Consider the following 19046-nt stretch of genomic DNA (forward strand, 5'->3'; position numbering starts at 1 on the left):
TTTTTAGACAACAACAACTAATAAACAGATAGCAGAAACAAGTGAGAGTGGGAATTTGACCTCTTAGTTGAGGCCATACGCTTTAACCCGTTGAGTTGTGTTATAAATTTTTTTGTTGGAGTCTCGGTTTACCGATTTCTCATCTTTGGCTTAAGCGCAAAATGCATTTTTTCCATTGAGTTTCAGGGCATTTGGAAGCTTGATGACATGTGTTGTAAAGTACAAAACAGAACAAGAAGAAGCACATTGCTCAGCTATGTGAGTTTGTGGCATACAGAAGCTAAGTACCTAAAGTACTTTACTCTCCAAGCCTTACTGAGTAACAATGGACCCCAAATCCCCCAAAACCCAAACACAAACCCAATTCCCAAACTCAGATAAAACCACTCATCAATAATACTTCCTCCCTCACTTTCTTTTCCATTTTCATTCCCAAATTTTGGGGTCACACCCTCCATTCCGCAGCTCTTGTTTAATGGATCTCCACACAGCTCATTGCCAATAAAGCTAAACTGAGTAAACCTTTGGAGCTGAGTGCCTGTCGGAATTGGACCCGACAAGTTATTGTAAGACAAATTCAAGTAATCTAGGAACGTTAACTCGGACATGGACGGTGGTATTCGTCCCCAGAGTTGGTTCCTTGAGAGATCAAGAGACTCCAAATCCTTCATGCCTCCGATTCTGTCTGGTATGGTTCCTCTTAGATGGTTTCCTGAGAGATTGAGAGACCTCAATGCAAAGAGGTTGGTGATTTCTTCAGGGATTTCTCCGGATAAGCTGTTGTTAGAGAGGTCGATGCTAGTCATGAGTGACAAGATGGTATCATAATTGTGCTCGCTTCCTTTAGTACTCACATATGCATTCTCGAAAAACGTGGAACCGGAGTTATTGCTAGAGATAAGATTACCACCTACTAATAGGTCCCTCTTGGTAGCCATGGACGTAAAATTGCGAAAACAATGAGGTATAGACCCACTTAAGTTGTTATTGCTGATGTCCATGATTTGAAGATCTGAAAGATCACAAAGTTCCTTCGGGATTACACCACTTAACTCATTAGACCGAAGGTTGAGAGTCATTAGTTCCAATAGGCTCGTCCCAATCCATGCTGGTATTTTTCCGTGGAAGGCATTTAGACTGATATCTAAAGCTCCCAACTCCAAGCAACTCTGTAGAGCCTGAGGAATCACTCCGGAAAGGCTGTTGTTTCGTAAATGCAAGGATTTTAATATGGTTAGAGACCCCATGGAGGTTGGTATCATTCCAGACAAATTATTGTTGTCCAAGCTTAGAACTTGTAGTGATTCCCAATTCTCCCAGCAGTCTGGAATGTTTCCTGATAAAAGATTGTTATCAAGATGAAGAATAGTCATCAATTGGATCTGAGAACTGCATAGGAAATGGGTAATGCTTCCAGAGAAGAAATTGTTTGAAAGATCAAGCACTGCAATGTTTGATGATACTACAGGAGGCAATGAACCATGGAGAAGATTGGAGCGAAGGTCCATCCGTATCATATCACCTGTGAAAAGAATATGAGGAAGTGTACCAGAGAGTTGGTTGTGAGAGAGATTCAAGCCACCAAACTGTGAAGACAAGCTCCAAAACCAATCTGGAATGGTGTCTGAAAGTTTAGCATTAGAGAGATCAACCCAACTTAACTTTTTTTGCGATTTGAGCCATTTGGGGAATTGGGGGCGTAGGATGCAAGATCTCAGCCTTACTACAGAAAGATTAAAAGGAGGAATCCATTCTGTTGCAAAATTCAATGTGAAATTATTATCATCCATTTCCAAAATCTCTAGATTTGCTAGATTTGCAAAGTGATCCTCCGATACAGTGCCTTCCAAGTGATTATGAGATACTGTAAGTACTTGCAGACTTGATAGGAATCCCATACTCTTTGGAAGAGTTCCACTTAGTTCATTGTAGTGAAGGTTTAGCGTGGTTAATGAAGATAAATTTCCTATGGACTCCGGAATAGGACCAGTGATCGAGTTTCGAGTGAGGTCAAGGACTGACAACTTTTTTAGTTTTGCAATTTTATCAATCAAATGACCTGAAATTTTATTATTTGACAAATCCAATGAAATCAAACTATCCATGAAACAATCAGAGAAGCCCTCAAAGATTTCTGATATATTGCCAGTAAGTTTATTGCTTGAAAGATTGATTTCTTCCAAGTTGCAAAGGTTTCCTATCAATCTTGATATGCTTCCATCCAGTTCGTTCACTGAAAGGTCGATCGAAACAAGATTTGTTAGGTTAGCAATATCATCTGAGATTCCCCCATTTAAGCCAAGAAAACTAAGAGTCAAATATTGAAGATTGTGGAGAGTGTAGAGACAACTGGGTATGGTTGAAGAATTGAAACCAGAGAATGATAGGTCGAGATATGAAAGGGCTGACATGTTTTGAAGAGCACATGAAATTGGATCTTGAAAATGATTATAACTTAGATCAAGTGAAACAAGACTACTGAGATTTGATATCCATTTGGGTAGGAAAGACATGAAGTTGTTCCTCGAAATGTCAAGAACTGATAGAGAAGTGAAATTGAGATGATCTAGCGGAGCAAAATCAACGAGTTCACAACCCGACAAATGTAATTCTTGAAGTGAGGGAAGCTTATTAATGTCTAATAACCAGGAAAATGCCTTACTAAGGTTTGTATAGCTCAAATCTAGCTTCAATAAAGAAGGCAAACCATGAAGCCATCCAAGATTTTCAGTATATAGCTCTCCGTAGTAATCTCCCAAATCAAGATGGTTCAAGTTTGATAGATTTCCCAGTTCATGAGGTATCAATCCATTAAAGCGTGCATTTGAGAGGTTAAGATAACGCAAACTCACCATTGATCCTAAAAAGCTTGGAATTCGTACCCCTCCAAAATCATTGTTACTAAGATCAAGGTGAGTTATGTACTTCAAATTCAAGATAGAGTCGATTACATTTCCCTTTAATTGGTAAGCTTCCAAGAATTCATTATTTGCAAGTATGAGCTCTTTGACATACCCGGTCGAGTTGTCACACCTGATGCCAACCCATTTGCAGCAATCTTGTTCAACATCCCACGACCAGAGACGATTCAAAGGATCTACAAGCTCTTTCTTGAATCTCAAAAGCGCATCTCTCTCACTTTCAATGCAAAGAACTTCGGATGGATTTCCAGAGCTGCTGAGAATGTTTGTTCCAATGAAGAGCATTAGAAGCAAAAGAAAATTTTCAACCATGTTGCTTTGGAGTATGCCTTGGAGTATGCCTTGGAGTATGCCTTGGAGTATGCCTTGGAGTATGCCTTGGAGTATGCCTTGGAGTATGCCTTGGAGTATGCCTTGTCGAACAAGTATTATTTTATAGACACTTCAGCAAACCTAATTTGATTGGTTATTAGCTCTAATTCAGTCCCAAATAGTAATTTCAATGACTTCAAAAAAAAAAAAAAAAAAAAAAAAAAAAAAAAAAAAAAAAAAAAAGAAATCAGCTGGAGTGATAGGTATATATATGTGTGTACTATTATTTTTCTAAGAATTTATTAAAATTCTTTTTCTTTTTGACGAGTTGACTTAGAAATATCCAAAAACATGAAAATAACTTCTACCCAAACAGATTTTTCTTTGTGACGTATTAAACTTTTATTTTATTTTGTTATCCCATCATTAAATGACTTGGATAACCCGATCTCCACGAACGAAAAAAAATTATTGTGGAAAATTTGATCCCACGCAATGGGGCAAAAAATTCTCGTGGAAAATTTGATACCCACCAACCAGAAATTAATTCTTGTGGGGAACCCAATTTCACGAACTTGAAAATATTTTTTTTACCTTGATTCGGATGAGAATAAATGAATAAATTTATTGGAATGGAAAATGAAATAGGAGGTAGAAATGGGATGAGAAAATCTTCCAATTGGACGAGGCTAAGGATAATTTCACATTTTAAATCTCTATATTATTTCGGTTCTAATTAGATGGACAAATTAAAGAAAAATTAAATTATTAAAATTTCTCTTGTTCTTGGATTCATTTCTTATTAAGAAGAGACGAACACACCATATCAAAAAACGAAACTTGATCAATGAGCTGATTTGGATTCATGGGTTTGTAAATGATAATTTTAAACTTGATATAAAGATGAAACAAAAACGAAAGTTGGTGAATTTCGTAAAGTTTTGGCTGTTAAAGAAGACTTGAGACTTGGTCAATGCACACACTCCTCAACTGTCAACACAAGGGGTATTTGAAGGGACCAAAAAATAAAGGAACCAGTCCCCACATGGCTTCTTCTACTTCGGACTGTTTTCGATATTTAAGTTTCAGACTTTTATATGGAAATTATTGGTGGGAATTTTCTGGGAAGTTTTTTTTTTCTTTTCGATTGTTTATGGTTGAATCAATCTAATGGATTTTGGTCTTTGTTTGGTCTGGGTGTGAGATCCCTTTTGTTTGGTCTGAGTGTGAGATCCCGGGTGGAGAGGAGAACAAAACATTGCTTATAAGATTAAAAACTTTTCCCTAATGTAATGGGAAGCCCAAAACGAAAAACCCACAAACCTTGAGGGCAAACTTGAAAGGAAAAACCCAAAAAGAACCGTATCTGAATGAGTATCAATTCAAAAACATTCTTATCTCTTTCCTATTCCGAACTCTATATGGTAGAGAGAGGACGATAGAAAAGGAAAAAGATACATTTAGAAGAATATGATAAACATCGAGCGATTGAAAGATGAAAGACTGAGGATAGCAGACATCTACTATAGCATAACGATCTCACATAGGAAAGTGGTGATATTAGCATAACCACAAACCAAATATTTAAGAAAGGAATAATTAACCAGGAGGGAGCGTGTGGTGAAAAAAAGTTACTTGCTCAAATTGAAGAACCAGATTTGCCCACACTATATCCCTAGTAATAGCAAATTAGATCAATCAAATTTGTCCAACGTCCACTTGGTTAACTGATAGGCAACTTGTCAAGTTTACTATACCAGGGCCCAAAAAATAGATTGCAGGTGGGGAGGAAGTGAATGGCTTGGGTTTAGCTAAGAAGCATCAATGTCTCTCACAATCATGTAGTTGGAGGTTTCCCAATGAATGAAAATTTACCATTCTTCTACTTTGGTTGATATTGCAGTGGTTGAGCTTACCAACTCGGCATCCAACCTCTGTTAGAGGAAGATACAGTAGATGTTGAAATCATGGATGGAGCGTTGGGAAGATGAGAGGTGTATGTCCACGAAGAAGATTGACAACAAGAGGCTTTCCGTGAGATCCCACATCGATTAGAGAGGAGAACGAAAGATTCCTTATAAGAGTGTGGAAACCTATACCTAGCAGACGTGTTTTAAAAGCTTGAGGGGAAATCCAAAAGAGAAAACCCAAAAAAGACAATATCTACTAGTGGTGGACTTGGGCTGTTACAAATGGTATCAGAGCTAGACTCCGGGCAGGGTGCCAGCGAGGATACCCCACATCGGTTGGAGAGGGGAACAAAGCATTCCTTACAAGGGTGTGAAAACCTCTCCCTAGAAGACTATTTTAAAAGGAAAAACCCAAAGAAGACAATATCTGCTAGTGGTAGATTTGATCCATTTCAAAAGGATAACGGCTCAATAACTATATGCAGAAAACACTTAGCTAACAATCTCGCATTGTATAATTCATCAACAATATAATTATACAGCCAGTATTCTCAAGGCTTAGATCAAGTACAAGCATAGAGAAAGCAGTACATATAACATGATAGACTCACAAAAGCATTCACACCTCAATTATTACATCAACGCAACACCTAATAGCAAAACTAAAATCTATCTCCAAAGCTGATATCAGTCAAAGGTTTCATAGAGATCTCATAATCAAAACTCGAACCGTGCAAGATCTACCTAACACCACAAGGGACAAGCTCCACTTTTACAGCACAATCTCTATAAATGAGTAATAAGGGTAAAGACATAGCACATAATCCAGAAAAAAGTGTGGAAAGTGGGACCTCAGTTACCTAACGCGCATGCACTCAATCCTGGGAGATTCTCCAAATTGCTGGAAAAGGTGGGGTCTTTAATTTCTCAGCATAACCCACCACTATCACATCCCATGCGTTCAAATCTTTGTGACTTTCCCCTGATCTTTAGTCCCTTAAAAGCATCAAACATAATCATGTCTTGTCAACGAATAAAAATGGCAATAATTCATACATTACCGGCTGGGTTCAATGTTATCCAGACATTATACCTCCATTTGCTAACCCATCACAAACTGATCTTGCATCCATCAAAATCCAAAATAAGAATTCTTAAGTTACCACACCATCAACATCTAAATTCGGGGCATGCGATCTAATAGCAGCTCACACCTAGAGCGCTAGCTTCATGTTTTAAGGACTTCAAGTAATCAATAGCTTCATCAATAACCAACAATGGGTCCTTTCCCTTAGCATCAGGAACTAAACTCTCAAGTACTCTCAACGTCTCCTTGATCCTGTCTTTCTTGCAAGAAGAATGGCAAAAATCAACATCTGTTCCAGCCTCTTCCTCATGGACCATGCCACAGCTAGATTCTGCGTCATTGACAATTTTCTGTAATTCAACTCTTGCAGAAGAAGCCGTAGTACTTGGCAGTGATTTTACGTAGCCCCCATCATGCACTCTCTGCCTTTTTCTTGGGCCATTAGAACTAGCAGCTTCGGTAGTAGTTTCTTGACATTGTTCGTCCTTCTCACAATGCTCATGGATCATCTCTGGAGAATGTCCTGTGCTAGTCACTTCATCGTCACTACTACAACTAGTACAGTCGTAGTCTGAGTAAAGTAATGCATCTATTTCTTCCGTGTTTTCATGCATTTCACTCTCTCCATCAGCTACATAATTCTCATTGGACAGAGTATTTGGAAAATACTTGACAGAATTAATGTCTCCAGCTGCCCCTTCTTCTTCAAGCCAACCACAACGCTTGGTTTCAGCAAAAGTTGAGGGAATATAGACAGGAGGACACATAGGAGCATACATCAATCTCTTCTGGTTTCCAGATTGATCAAAGATAAGAAAACCTTTCGGATATGAGCCATTATTTGATTTTGACACAGGCATCCCACTAGGTCCAGCATGAGCATAATGCATAGATTCCTTTCCTTTCTGCCAAGGCATTGGAGTACCAAGTGAGTTCTGGAAATGAGGGGGTAAGCATTGACGTGACTCCTGAACAACATTTAGCTGTTCCACTTTAAAACTGGGTAATGGTGGAATTGCAAACCCTTGCATTCCTCCCACACGTGTGGGAAGTATGCAATTTCCACAGTTGATATTCCTTTGTAAGCTTTCCTGTTGCTTGATCTCTACTGGTGCATTCATGGAATCACGATTGTGCAGTTGCCAAGCAAAATGCTCAAAATCAAGCCGAGAGTTATCAGTCCCAACCATACCGCAAAACAACCACCTAATCAATATTTCAAAATATAACTATTTCGAAACAACCAAAATAACATAAGGAGAATAAACTTAGCAAGCATGTGGCAAGAACTACCTCAAAATGTTGTGCTCTAGTTTGCTATGGGAGTTATCTGCAAAATGCTTTCAGGAACAAAGAGAAAAAGAAGTTCGCAAGAGTCCAGCTTAAGAGAAATAAATGCTACTCAATCTACGTGACAGGCTTAAGCAATTGTCGAAAATACTCGGCCTGGAACAGAAAAAACCAAAAGTTTAATCAATGGTAGTGAATGAGCCAAGTTCAGGGGGAACAAGCAGAGGGATTCAAATAATTCAATTGTTAATCAACAAGGAAAACCACGATGCAGAGACTGAGTTGACAAACCTGACAATTCTGCAAAGGTTGAAAGCATGCGATCACTCTAACAATAATTGTTGGTTTTCCTGCAATTCCATTCTCATGTTTCAATGCCCGAAATCTTGTCTGGGTTGCAGCTTGGCACACCATAACTACTTCTGAACCTTAAACGGAGAATATTCACTGCAGAAAGAACTATTTAACTGGAAATTTAATGAGCTATCTAGATTCCTTGACAAAGGGGCAGAAAAAGTAAGACTAAAACAGAAGACCAAAACCAAAATGGTGTTTGAGGACAGGAAGTTTTTCAGCTAATGTAGATATTACAGGAAATGATAAAAAAGTGATTGGAACCCATGGCTGATTGAAAGAAGGAGCTCAGGGAGGAACAATTCAGTGTTATCTCTACAAAAAAGTGATTTACAAAATAACCCTGCAATAGACGTTCAAATGCACAACTCTACGAAATACATCAATGGATGTGCTCAACCAAAGCATATTATTCTCTCAATACGTAAAGTTAACACATCCACAACTTATATAATGGTGCCCCTGCAAAAACATGAAAAATTACAATAAATACAAAGGATTGAAAATAACAAAATAAAATCTAAACAAGAAAAAAGCAAAGAACTCCAACAATCTACATTCATTTAAATATTTGACAAAAGAAACAGGATACCCAACTATTTGGGAGGAAATTTATAGCTTTTTCTAAGCTGCAAAAGAGAGATATGTCAATGTCCACAGAACATATATACAAAATCCAAAAAGAACTTTAAGAATGTGAAAGAGAATTTGAAGCAGAATAACAATATTTCAATTTTCAAAGAGAAATTTCAGAGAATCTTTTTGGAAAAATAAGCCACTCTTTGATCCCCAAGAAAACGAAGAAATTAGATCTTATTTTAAAACAGAAATTTTAATGATCCGTTTCGGCTTAGTTCCCAAGACAATCAAATCAAAATTTCCATCTAGCAAGCAACAGAACCGACAAAATCATTCGGCATTTTCTACTTCCCAAAGCTCTGAACAACTATTTCCATGTCGATTAATTCTCTTCAGATTCTCAGAAACCTTTGCCAGGCAACAGAATCAAAAAAGCGCGAAAGCAAAAATACACGAGAGAAACAAGCAGGAATCAAGATATGAAATTGCTAGAAAATGAGAAAGAATCTTACAGAAGAAAATCGGAAGAGAATTTCCAGAGAGAGCCAGATTTGCGAAGATGGATCAGATCTAAACCAAACCACTCGAAGAACAAAGGAAAGTATGAAGGGGCCGAACGAACAATCAAAGCCTATACTTCTATCAAAGACAAGACTTTATAGACACTAGATGACATTTTTACCCTTCAACAATCTTTTGAAAAAAATATCAATGAGAATATATGTGGAAGGGTAAAAACGTGAATTTATTGAACAATTGGAATAAATACAATATTGAAAAACATTAATTAAAATAAGTTACCATTTAATATAAAAAAAATTAATCTTTATACTTTATAATTAAAAATTTATGTTTTTTTTCCCTCTCCTATTACTTTTCCGTTCTCTTGGTCTTGTGTAATCATGTTTAACCTAAAAAGGTGTTGGGAGTAAAGAAGACAACATCACTCCCTCTTGATTTGAAGATCCCAAAAGCTCTTCAATGGCACCGAACATCACCTCTTCGAAACGGGAACTAAGCATTCTTCATAAAAATGTAGAAATCTCTCTTTAATAGATACGTTTTAAAATCGTGAAACTGACGACAATATGTAACGGGCCAAAGCGAACGATATTTGCTAGTAGTGGGCTTGAGTTGTTACAAATGGTATCAGAGCCAGACATCGAGCGGTGTGTCAGCGAGGACGCTAGCCCTTAAGGGAGGTGGATTGTGAGATTCCACATCGATTGAAGAGGGGAACGAAACATTTCTCATAAGGGTGTGGAAACCTCTCCTTAGTAGATGCGTTTTATAATCGTGAAACTGACGATGTACGTAATGGGTCAAAGCAAACAATATTTACTGGTAGTGGACTTGTGCTGTTGTTCCAGATGGTATTAGAGTCAGACACCGAGACGGTGTGCTAGCAAGGACGCTGAATGTCGACATGTCGCCCATGACCATTGTCAAGAAAGGGCGATTGTGACACTAGGCCTCTAAGGGGTGGATCGTGAGACCTCACATTCGTTGGAGATGAGAACGAAACATTTCTAATAAGAGTGTGGAAAACTCTCCCTAGTAGACGCGTTTTATAATCGTGAGGTTGACGACGATACGATACGTAACCGGCTAAAATGGACAATATTTGAAATTTACCATTTTATTAGTTTACCTAATTCTACTTTTTTTTCTTTCCTTAAAATTATCCTATTTTTTTCCGAAAAACAAACCAAACACTTTATCTTCTCAACTTTGGTGATCTAATTCCCAAGTTCGTGGCATTTTGTCAATTAGTTGTTGAACTAATTAAACTAAAGGGTTTCTTCAAGATCATATCAAATTACCTTAAACCTCCAACCTATATAAACAAACTCTCATGATGCCTTCCATATATCACCATCTTACAAAACCTTCAAAACCATCTCAATGGCTTCTTCCAAGTTCTTGATCGTTGTCTTCATGGCTACTTTGGCTCTTTCGAGTATCGACATCGGCCAAGCTGCCCGCCATCTCTTGCAAACTACTCCGCCCTTGGTGCCGAACTTGCCCGTCGTTCCAACGGGGATATCTCCATTGCCTGCTCTTCCAAATCTACCACAACCCACATTGCCTTTTCCGAGCTTCCCGGTTAACATCCCGAGCGGGGCTGCACTGCCCCCGCTCCCGACGATGGCGCTTCCAAACTTTCCGTCAATCCCTACCATTCCAGCTTCATTTCCTTCCATCCCATTTTTGTCTCCTCCGCCTGCAGCTTCGTCTTCCCCCTAAGCTTGGTTGGTTATTTGCAGCCATGATTCTTGTTGGGTAGTTTGTGTGTGGAGTTTAAGGTTTTATTATTATCACAATTGTTGTGTGTTTTCAATATTGGTGTCGGTTTGTAAGATTGAAGTTCATTCTCGTTATTATATTGTTCGAGCTTTTAAATTTCGATTCAACGGGATCTCTTTCTTTTTCTAGTTCTCTCTCACACTATAAAAAATAATAGATACGATCGACAACGAAAAATGTTCATTCTAACATGACGATAACTTAGGGTTAAAATGAAAATTAGAAACATATCTTAAAGTTTAATGATATAATTAAAACATGTCACCTTTATTACGTCAACGTGTACCATTATTTTATAGGTCATTGTCACGTTGTTTTTTCATCTTCATTTAACAAAAAAGTTACGTTAATTTAAAGTTTAAAAAATGATATTTGTAAAGGTTGAGGAGTATAATTAAAAATTTAAAAAAAAAAAAAAAAAAAAAAAAAAAAAAAAAAAAACCTCTTCCAAGTTCTTGACCATTGCCTTACATTGTTGCTTTGACGCTTTCGAGCATCGACGTCGGTCGAGCTGCCCGCTATCTTTTACAAACTGGTTCGCCCACGCTACCGAACTTGCCAGTGGTTCCAACAGGGTTGCCGCCGTTGCCTGCCTTGCCAAACCCTACTACTCTTCCAAATTTGCCACAACCTGCATTGCCTAGGGTTAATCTCCCTCCGCTTCCGAGCTTCTCGGTGAACATCCCGACTGGGGTAGGGCTACCTCCGCTTCCGACAATGGCGCTTCCAAACTTGCCTTCATTCCCTACTATCTCCTCCACCAGCAACTTCTTCTTCCCCATAAGCTTGTTTGAATTTGAGAGTGGGATAGCGTTTTATTCTAACCAGAATTGTGTGTTTTCATTCATGTCTTCTCGTAAGATTGGAGCGTTTTTCTCCATAAGATATCGTGTTTCATTTAATGAACCTTATTACACGTGTATGATTGTTTTGAATTTTGATTTTTAAATTGACAAAATAATAGAATTTGTATCAAACGTACGACACACGAACCAAACATCATTCAGCTGATTAAAACATATGTCATCGACCGAATGAAATAATGACATGACAACTAATTATTGTCCAATTGGTCGAGACACATATCATCGATTAAAAAGGTGGAAGTAAAAAAATAAAAAATAATAATAATAATATATAATAAAAAAATATTTTCGTAAACGGTAGCTAACCTACAAATGCTTCCCCCTGGTTGGTAAGCTGATATGGTGGCCAAACTCACCCAACCCTTTTATTTCTTAAGCTATATAAACCCAATGTTAACCCTTGGTTTGCACCATATCCCAACCCACAAACCCAACAAAATGGCCTCTTCCAACTACTTCATCATGGCTTTCATGGCTACTTTGGTGTTTTCAGCCCTCGACACCGGCCGAGCCGCTCGTCGTCTCCTTCAAACCGCTCAGCCGAGCGTGCCAGGGTTGCCCTCGTTGCCGCCTCTACCGCCCTTCCCGACGGTACCGGGAATGCCCTCTATTCCTAATCTCCCACAGCCTACGTTGCCAACTACTCAACCTTCTCTCCCTAAGATGCCTCCTCTTCCTAGCTTCCCCGGTACCATCCCGACCGGAGTGACATTGCCTCCACTCCCGACTCTACCGTCCTTCCCAACGACTTTCCCGTCGATCCCTTTCCTCACACCGCCCCCGGCCGCTACCTCTTCACCTTGATGGAGTCCTAGCTAGTTCCTTTGTGTGATTGTTCTTAATTATACTTATGGTTTTCATATACCATTCTATCCTTTCATGTTATTGGTTATATTTGGAGTTTGTTTAAAAGTTTGTCTTGTACTGTGTTCTATTTTTTTATGATATGATATGGAATTTTCTTTTATTTATTTTTTTTTTTTTTTTGTTAAATACATTATTAAATAACTTCAAAAAAATTTGAGTTCTATAATCTATTAGATCGCGTATTTCTCACTCGGACTGATTATAAATTTATAGAAAGTCAATAAGTAGAAATAAAAATTAATTAGAGAGAAAATGACATTACAAATTTTCAAACACGAGACGTGACCTCCATACTATAAAATTCAACGTCAAGATTAAAATAAATAATAATAATAATAATAATCTATTAGATCGCTTATCAATCCATCATAACCAAGAATGAAAATGAGTGAGCAAGAGTAGTCCATAGCAGCCCAAGCCTACCGCTAACAAATATTGTCCGCTTTGACGCATTATGTTTCGTCATCAGCCAACGTGTCTGTTAGGGAGAGGTTTTCACACTCTCGTAAAAAATGTTTTATTCCTCTCTCCAATCAATGTGGGATCTCACAATTCACACTCCAACGGGGGCCAGCGTCCTTGATGGCACGCCGCCTCGTGTCTGGCTCTGATATCATTTGTAACAACTCAAGTCTACCAACTGATAGTGTCCACTTTAGTCCATTATGTATCACCGACAACCTCATGATTTAAAAACGCGTCTACTAAAGAGAGATTTTCACTCTTATAAGAAATAATTCGTTTTCCTCTCTAACCGATGTGAAATCTTACATTATTTTAAGTTGCTAACGTTAAATTTCAAGTCTCGTTAAATTTTACTTTTAAATCTTTAAACTTTAAAAATACCAAACCGATCTCTAAACTTTTAATTTTGAATTTTTGTGTCCAAAAGGTTCGTGAATTTCGAGCCAGAGAGTCGTCGTAACTGGTTTGGTCACCTACGCTGGTCGAGCCACTCGACATCTTCTGCAGACTGCTCCGCCTTCGCTCCCAACTCTACCACCAATGCCATCGCTTCCTAACCCATCTGCGCTACCCCTTCTTCCTGCATTGCCCATATTGCCAAACCCAACAACCGGATCGAGTATTTCATCGCTCCGTTACCGACATCTTCGCTTCCAACCTTGCCATCCCTTCCATCGATCCCGACTACACTTCCGTCGCTCCCGTTCTTTCCTCCACCTGCAACTTCTTCCCCTTGAGCTGGTATAGAATAGTTGTTGTTCTTTCCTATTGTTTTCATGTATTTCAATGGTGATTCGTTGTGTGTGTTGTTTCACAGTGAGAGATCAAATCATCTGACCACCATCTTTCATTTCAACTTTGCCCATTTAATAAGAATCTTATATGAACGGTTGTGCTTGGGTCGTTAATCTCTATCGATAATGACTAGTCAATCTGAATAGAACAATCTTTCAAAATCATATATTCTCTCTTCATGAAAGAACTACTCAACGTTGCTATCTCTTTATTCGATCTAGACCCAAAATTGGTCCATCTCTAATAACTATTCGATACAAGTTTGAATTACAGTTTTCATATTTCCACGTCGTTCTTTGTGAGATCCCACATTGGTTGGAGAAGAGAACGAAACATTCCTTATAAGGGTGTGGAAACCTCTCCCTAGTAGACACGTTTTCAAACTCTGAGACTGACGGTGATACGTAACGGGCTAAAATGGACAATATCCGCTAGCGGTGGGCTTGGGCTGTTATAAATGATATCAGAGCTAGACACCAGGCGGTGTGCCAACGATGACGCTGGGTCCCAAAGGGATGGAGTATGAGATCCCACGTTGGTTGAAGAGGAGAACGAATCATTCATTCTTTATAAGGGCATGAAAACCTCTCCCTAGCAGACGTGTTCTAAAACTGTGAGGCTCATGGCGATGCGCAACGGGCTAAAACGGACAATATCTGCTAGCGGTGGGCTTGGGCTATTACAAATGACATCAGAACCAGACACCGGGCATTGTGCCAACCAGGACGCTGGGTCCTAAGCGGGTGGATTGTGAGATTTCACAATGGTTAGAGAAGGTAACGAAGCATTTCTTATAAGGGTGTGGAAACCTCTCCCTAGCAGATGTGTTTTAAAACCGTGAGGCTGACAGTAATACGTAATAGACCAAGGTAGACAATATTTGCTAGCGGTGGGCTTGGACAATTACAAATAGTATCAGAGCCAGACATCAAGAGGTGTGCTAGCGAGGACACTGGGTCCCAAGGGGTGTGGAATGTGAGATCCCATATCGGTTGGAGAGGAGAACGAAACATTCCTTATAAGGGTGTGGAAACCTCTCCCTAGTAGACGCACTATAAAACCGTGAGGCTAACGACGATACATAACAGGCCAAAACGGACAATATCTACCAGCGATGGACTTGAACTATTAGAAATGGAAGGTAAAAAAGTGAAGTATAATGCAGAAGTTGTAAACAAGCACAAAAGCAGCAGTCAATATATTCTCAAACTCAATCTTGCTATAAGCAAATTATTCTTCCATGTCTTTTCATCACAAGGCTTCAAAGGCATACGTGAAAACAGAATCATAAGGAACACTATAAAGGGATAGAAAAGCATACTTTAAAAGCTACGACCAAAATTCTCGGTTTTTTACAGCCAGTCGACGAGTATCCTCTTTAACGCAGCTCGCTTCGTAATCAAGAGTCCATTTCTCGAACGTACCGTCGACAAAGTCGTAGTAGCCACCATGAATGGCAAGGCTTCCTTTCTTCACCTTTTCTTCAATCCAAGGGTATGTCAGCAAGTTCAGCAGCGAATTGTCGAGCGATTCCTGCCAACGATGAACAACAAGAACGAGCTTTTAAGGATTGTACTTTCGAGTTTCGACCACTTATGACAAGAACACGACCAAGAACACAGTGTTAGTTCGAACAGTTTTTAAGGATTTTGTAAATAGAGAGACAACCTTTTCACAGTGTCGGCATTGCTGGTCGAAGTTGAGGTTGGAAGCAGCAGCTTTTGTTCTTATTTTTGCAGTCTTTCCATTAATAACCCAATTTGTGATAAAACAGCTGCATTCAGTTCCGAAAAGTTTACTTTTCAAGAATCGTATATAGCGTTTTCAAACAAAAAGTATTGAATTCAGCTCGATCGAACCTCGGTTTTTCGTCTTGCATACTCATAAGTGCGCGAATTCCCCCGCAACAGCTATGACCAATGACGAAAATGTTTTCAACCTACAATCGAACAAAATCGCATGTTCAACGCATTACACAGTTTAATCAACGAACATTGATATCGATATCGTTTAAAAGATAACTTACTTCGAGCGTGTTAACAGAGAATTGCAAAGCAGCTTGTGTTTCTGATGGTCCTTCCTGTGATAATAACAAGACTGAAAAGTTTTAGCAAATAAACAAGATACGAAATTTGTTCGACAGTAATTTATTTTAAAACTTCGACGAATCTACTTGTTCCGTTCGTTCATGAAAAGTTTCTTTGTTTCGTTCCAACAGAGTTACGAAAAAACAGCCACAACGATATGAACTGATGCAATTCAAAGTCATAGACTACGTGCCTCGAAGGGTACAACCAAATTCGCAATATTGCGAACAAGAAAGGCTTCTCCGGGTTGGAAACCTAAAACGTTCGAGGGACAAACTCTAGAATCTGCACAAGAAATCACCAAAAACTGTCTTCAAAATGTCAGTTGACGCGATCGTCTCTTAAGCTAAGAGCAATCCATTTTAAAAGTTGTCTAGAAGCCATTGATATCGGAAGATGAATACTCACTTTCGGAGATTGAGCATCGGAAAGACGTTGAAAATGTTCGAAATTTTTCCTGACAAATGGAAGAAAGTTATTTGCTTTCGAAGTTTTGTAACGCCAAAAGAAGAGTAGCTCGTTGCTTACATATATGTGTTCCTTTTAAAGCTTAGAAATCGATGCTTGATTTCCTCGAATAAGTCTTGCCGCGTTTCGGTTTCTATCACAACGTTCATCTTGTTACTTTCAACTTCTTGAGTCAGTCCAGGGTGGCTGCAGCTGCATGTGGAAAGAAAAAAGTTGAAAGCATGAAACAGTCGAAGTTCTTTACTCGAACCACCAAAAATACTTCTTTCGTTTTTCTTAACGAAAGCTTCGACCCTTTTATCCACAACGGTGAAAATCGCTAAATAACGTAAATTTGAAACTTTAAACTGACAGTCAACGGATGTAACAACCTAAGCTCACCGATAGCAGATATTGTCCTCTTTGGGCTTTCCCTTCAAGGTTTTAAAACGTGTCTACTAAGGAGAGGTCTCCACACCCTTAAAAGAAATGTTTCGTTCTCCCCTCCAACCGATGTGAGATCTCACAATCGTCTGGCTCTGATACCATTTGTAACAACTCAAGCCCACCACTAGCAGATATTGTTCTCTTCGGGTTTTCCCTTTTAAGCTTCCCCTCAAGAAACACGTCTACTAGGGAGAGGTTTCCACACCCTTATAAGAAACGTTTCATTCTCCTCTCCAACCGATGTTGGATCTCACAATCCACCCCCTTGAGGGCCCAGCGTCCTCGCTACCACACCGCCCCGTGTCTAGCTCTAATACCATTTATAACAGCTCAAGCCCACCGCTAGCATCCTCTTTGGACTTTCCCTTCTAGGCTTCCCCTCAAGGTTTTCAAACACGTCTACTAGAGAGAGGTTTCCACACCCTAACAAGAAATGTTTCATTCCCCTCTCCAACCGAGATCTCACAACAAATTTTCAGACATCCTTTTGTATTTATTACACAACAGATAAAGGATGAATGAACACAAGAGAAGCAGCTAAAGAATAAGTAGGCGTTGAAACAAGTTTCAAACTACGATAAATGATGTTGTTCTTAAACTTGTAGTGCACTCAAAATCATGAGCAATTGAGCATTCATGTGAACTTTCCATTCCATTATCACTCAACGAACATCACTAATATACATCACAATGGATACAACACTGTCGTTCTAACACAAAACATGATTAGAACAATCCCATATGTTTGGAATGTAAGTGCACAGATTTCATAAGCTTATTAACATTCTCCCTTATGTCAATTTCACCTAGAATTACAAGGAAAACAACACAAGGAGGTACAAACAGCTAAAGCATTCAAGAAAACAAGCAAATCAAAGAACCAGTTCCAACAAACAGGGGAACTTACTTGACAGAGGTAGCCAATTTCAAATGGGTATGCTCCATTTTCCTCGTTCTCAGCTTAAACTCAAAGATCTGCAACAAAAAAAGAGCCAAGAAATGAAGAACAATCATGACAGAAAAGGAAGAACACAGAACAAGAAGAAGAACCAAAAAGAAAGTACATGTGAGGTATTGAAGAAGCTCCTGTGAGGCTGCTGAGAAGAAGAGGAAAAAAGGGAGTAAGAAACTGAAGAAGAAGCAGAGAGAGCAGTTTCCATGGCAGAGATCTACCAGTTAGCTCAAAAGAGTGAAAAACCAATGAAAGAAGAAGATGGGATCTGGAACATTCGCACAAAGGGGGAATTTCCCTTTAAAGAAGTGGGTGAGTTGGTTGGCAAAACAATGGCCATTTGTTGTTCTCCAAGAAAGACGGAGAACTCGAAGCTCCAACAAATATTAAAAACAGAGAAAAAATCGAAAAAGATTGGGACAAAAAATTCAGCTCATCTGTTGACTAACGATGATAATAATCAAAGCCGCTTGATTTGATCACCGGTAATAATGGAAGCTTCAGATTGTGCTTCGGATCTTCCCTCTTTAGAACACCAAATCGCGCGAGAGACGAATATAAAATGAAGGACCCAATTTTACCCTAATGTCAATTCAAGTTTGAACTCCAGAAAAGATTAATTTTTTTTTCAGATTAATTTAAACCTTAAGTGAAACAATTAATACCTATAACTTATTGTGATTTGATAGATTAAAAATGGGTTTAAATACAATTTTCATTCTACCCTACTTTTAGCTTTTTCATTCTTTTTTGGTTATGTATTTTTAAATTTGATTTAATTTTGTCCCATTTTGGCACTTTCTATAGAAATATAATATAAAACTTAGGGGTAAAAATGAGAGATCGGACATCCCTTTGGGAGATAAACGAAAATTCTTTATAAAATTGTGAGAATGACGACGATGTCTAATAGGTCAAAGCGGATAACATTAAATTAATGGTTTGCTAGCACAAGTCACATTGGACCCACCAAGTGGGGTGGTACACCACCCCAATTTTACGGCTTGTCCTCTTTTGGGCTTTCTGTAAAGCCCCAGATCCACCACTAGTAGATCCACCACTAGTAGATATTGTCATTTTTTGAATTTCCCGAAGGGAAGGATTTTTTGAATTTCCCGAGGGAAAGGTTTCCACACCCTTATAAAGGGTGTTCGACAAAATCCACCCCTTTGGGGGCCCAACATACTTATTGACACGATACCATTTGTAACACCCCAAATCCACCACTAGCAAATATTGCCCTCTTTGGGCTTTAAAACACGTCTACTAGGGGAGGTTTCTACACCCTTATAAAGGGTGTTTTGTTCTCATCCCCAACCAATGTGGGACATCACACTTTCTCTCTCGGGCTCCCCCTCAA

The 19046-nt window shown here is 38.9% G+C and overlaps 5 protein-coding genes across 11 annotated transcripts; 2 read left to right on the plus strand and 3 right to left on the minus strand.

Moving 5' to 3' along the window:
* Positions 1–150: 150 nt before the first annotated feature.
* On the minus strand, positions 151–3323 carry LOC111810364 (receptor-like protein EIX2). Its single transcript, XM_087117422.1, has one exon. The coding sequence runs from the start codon at positions 3231–3233 to the stop codon at positions 255–257; it is 2979 nt and encodes a 992-aa protein (XP_086973548.1). The 5' UTR covers positions 3234–3323; the 3' UTR covers positions 151–254.
* Positions 3324–5635: 2312 nt separating this feature from the next.
* LOC111809968 (transcription factor bHLH143) lies at positions 5636–9106 on the minus strand. 3 transcript variants are annotated; one of them, XR_002817341.2, is made up of 5 exons: positions 8966–9106; positions 7812–8336; positions 7524–7676; positions 6004–7436; positions 5636–5929 (listed from the first exon to the last, which is right to left on the minus strand). XR_002817341.2 is itself a non-coding variant. In XM_023696470.2 (4 exons), the coding sequence occupies exon 4, from the start codon at positions 7418–7420 to the stop codon at positions 6341–6343; it is 1080 nt and encodes a 359-aa protein (XP_023552238.1). In that variant the 5' UTR covers positions 7421–7436; positions 7524–7676; positions 7812–8336; positions 8966–9106; the 3' UTR covers positions 5636–6340. The 3 variants fall into 3 exon arrangements, 2 of the variants coding, with proteins under 2 accessions (XP_023552238.1, XP_086973304.1); XM_023696470.2 differs by having other exon boundaries at positions 5636–7436; XM_087117178.1 differs by having other exon boundaries at positions 5636–7436; positions 7812–7967; positions 8966–9086.
* A 1240-nt stretch (positions 9107–10346) lies between these two features.
* Positions 10347–10856, plus strand: LOC147789377 (uncharacterized). Its single transcript, XM_087117747.1, has one exon. It carries the CDS (start codon positions 10359–10361, stop codon positions 10698–10700), a length of 342 nt encoding a protein of 113 aa, XP_086973873.1. The 5' UTR covers positions 10347–10358; the 3' UTR covers positions 10701–10856.
* Positions 10857–12015: 1159 nt separating this feature from the next.
* Positions 12016–12600, plus strand: LOC111810366 (uncharacterized). Its single transcript, XM_023697072.2, has one exon. It carries the CDS (start codon positions 12017–12019, stop codon positions 12428–12430), a length of 414 nt encoding a protein of 137 aa, XP_023552840.2. The 5' UTR covers position 12016; the 3' UTR covers positions 12431–12600.
* A 2321-nt stretch (positions 12601–14921) lies between these two features.
* Positions 14922–18261, minus strand: BCA5 (beta carbonic anhydrase 5). Of its 5 annotated transcripts, none has more exons than XM_023696096.2 (10): positions 18136–18261; positions 17799–17831; positions 17642–17709; positions 16369–16500; positions 16249–16297; positions 16034–16147; positions 15780–15833; positions 15613–15692; positions 15422–15527; positions 14922–15286 (listed from the first exon to the last, which is right to left on the minus strand). In XM_023696096.2, the coding sequence occupies exons 3-10, from the start codon at positions 17677–17679 to the stop codon at positions 15083–15085; spliced, it is 777 nt and encodes a 258-aa protein (XP_023551864.2). In that variant the 5' UTR covers positions 17680–17709; positions 17799–17831; positions 18136–18261; the 3' UTR covers positions 14922–15082. The 5 variants fall into 5 exon arrangements, with proteins under 5 accessions (XP_023551864.2, XP_023551863.2, XP_023551862.2 ...); XM_023696095.2 differs by having other exon boundaries at positions 17799–17828; positions 17908–18256; XM_023696094.2 differs by having other exon boundaries at positions 17908–18256.
* Positions 18262–19046: the final 785 nt, after the last annotated feature.

This window comes from Cucurbita pepo, chromosome 14 (genome assembly GCF_057944985.1).
Source record: "Cucurbita pepo subsp. pepo isolate OVF chromosome 14, ASM5794498v1, whole genome shotgun sequence".
NCBI lineage: Eukaryota > Viridiplantae > Streptophyta > Magnoliopsida > Cucurbitales > Cucurbitaceae > Cucurbita > Cucurbita pepo.

Excerpts from the sequence above, each read along its gene's own strand:
- LOC111810364 (XM_087117422.1), bottom strand. The coding sequence starts at position 3,233 with ATGGTTGAAAATTTTCTTTTGCTTCTAATGCTCTTCATTGGAACAAAC.
- LOC111809968 (XM_023696470.2), bottom strand. The coding sequence starts at position 7,420 with ATGGTTGGGACTGATAACTCTCGGCTTGATTTTGAGCATTTTGCTTGG.
- LOC147789377 (XM_087117747.1), top strand. The coding sequence starts at position 10,359 with ATGGCTTCTTCCAAGTTCTTGATCGTTGTCTTCATGGCTACTTTGGCT.
- LOC111810366 (XM_023697072.2), top strand. The coding sequence starts at position 12,017 with ATGTTAACCCTTGGTTTGCACCATATCCCAACCCACAAACCCAACAAA.
- BCA5 (XM_023696093.2), bottom strand. The coding sequence starts at position 17,894 with ATGGAAACTGCTCTCTCTGCTTCTTCTTCAGTTTCTTACTCCCTTTTT. Across the intron at positions 16,501-17,641 it reads AAATTGGCTACCTCTGTCAA|CTGCAGCCACCCTGGACTGA; the intron begins GTAAGTTCCCCT and ends TTCCACATGCAG. Across the intron at positions 15,528-15,612 it reads ATGCAAGACGAAAAACCGAG|CTGTTTTATCACAAATTGGG; the intron begins GTTCGATCGAGC and ends AACTGAATGCAG.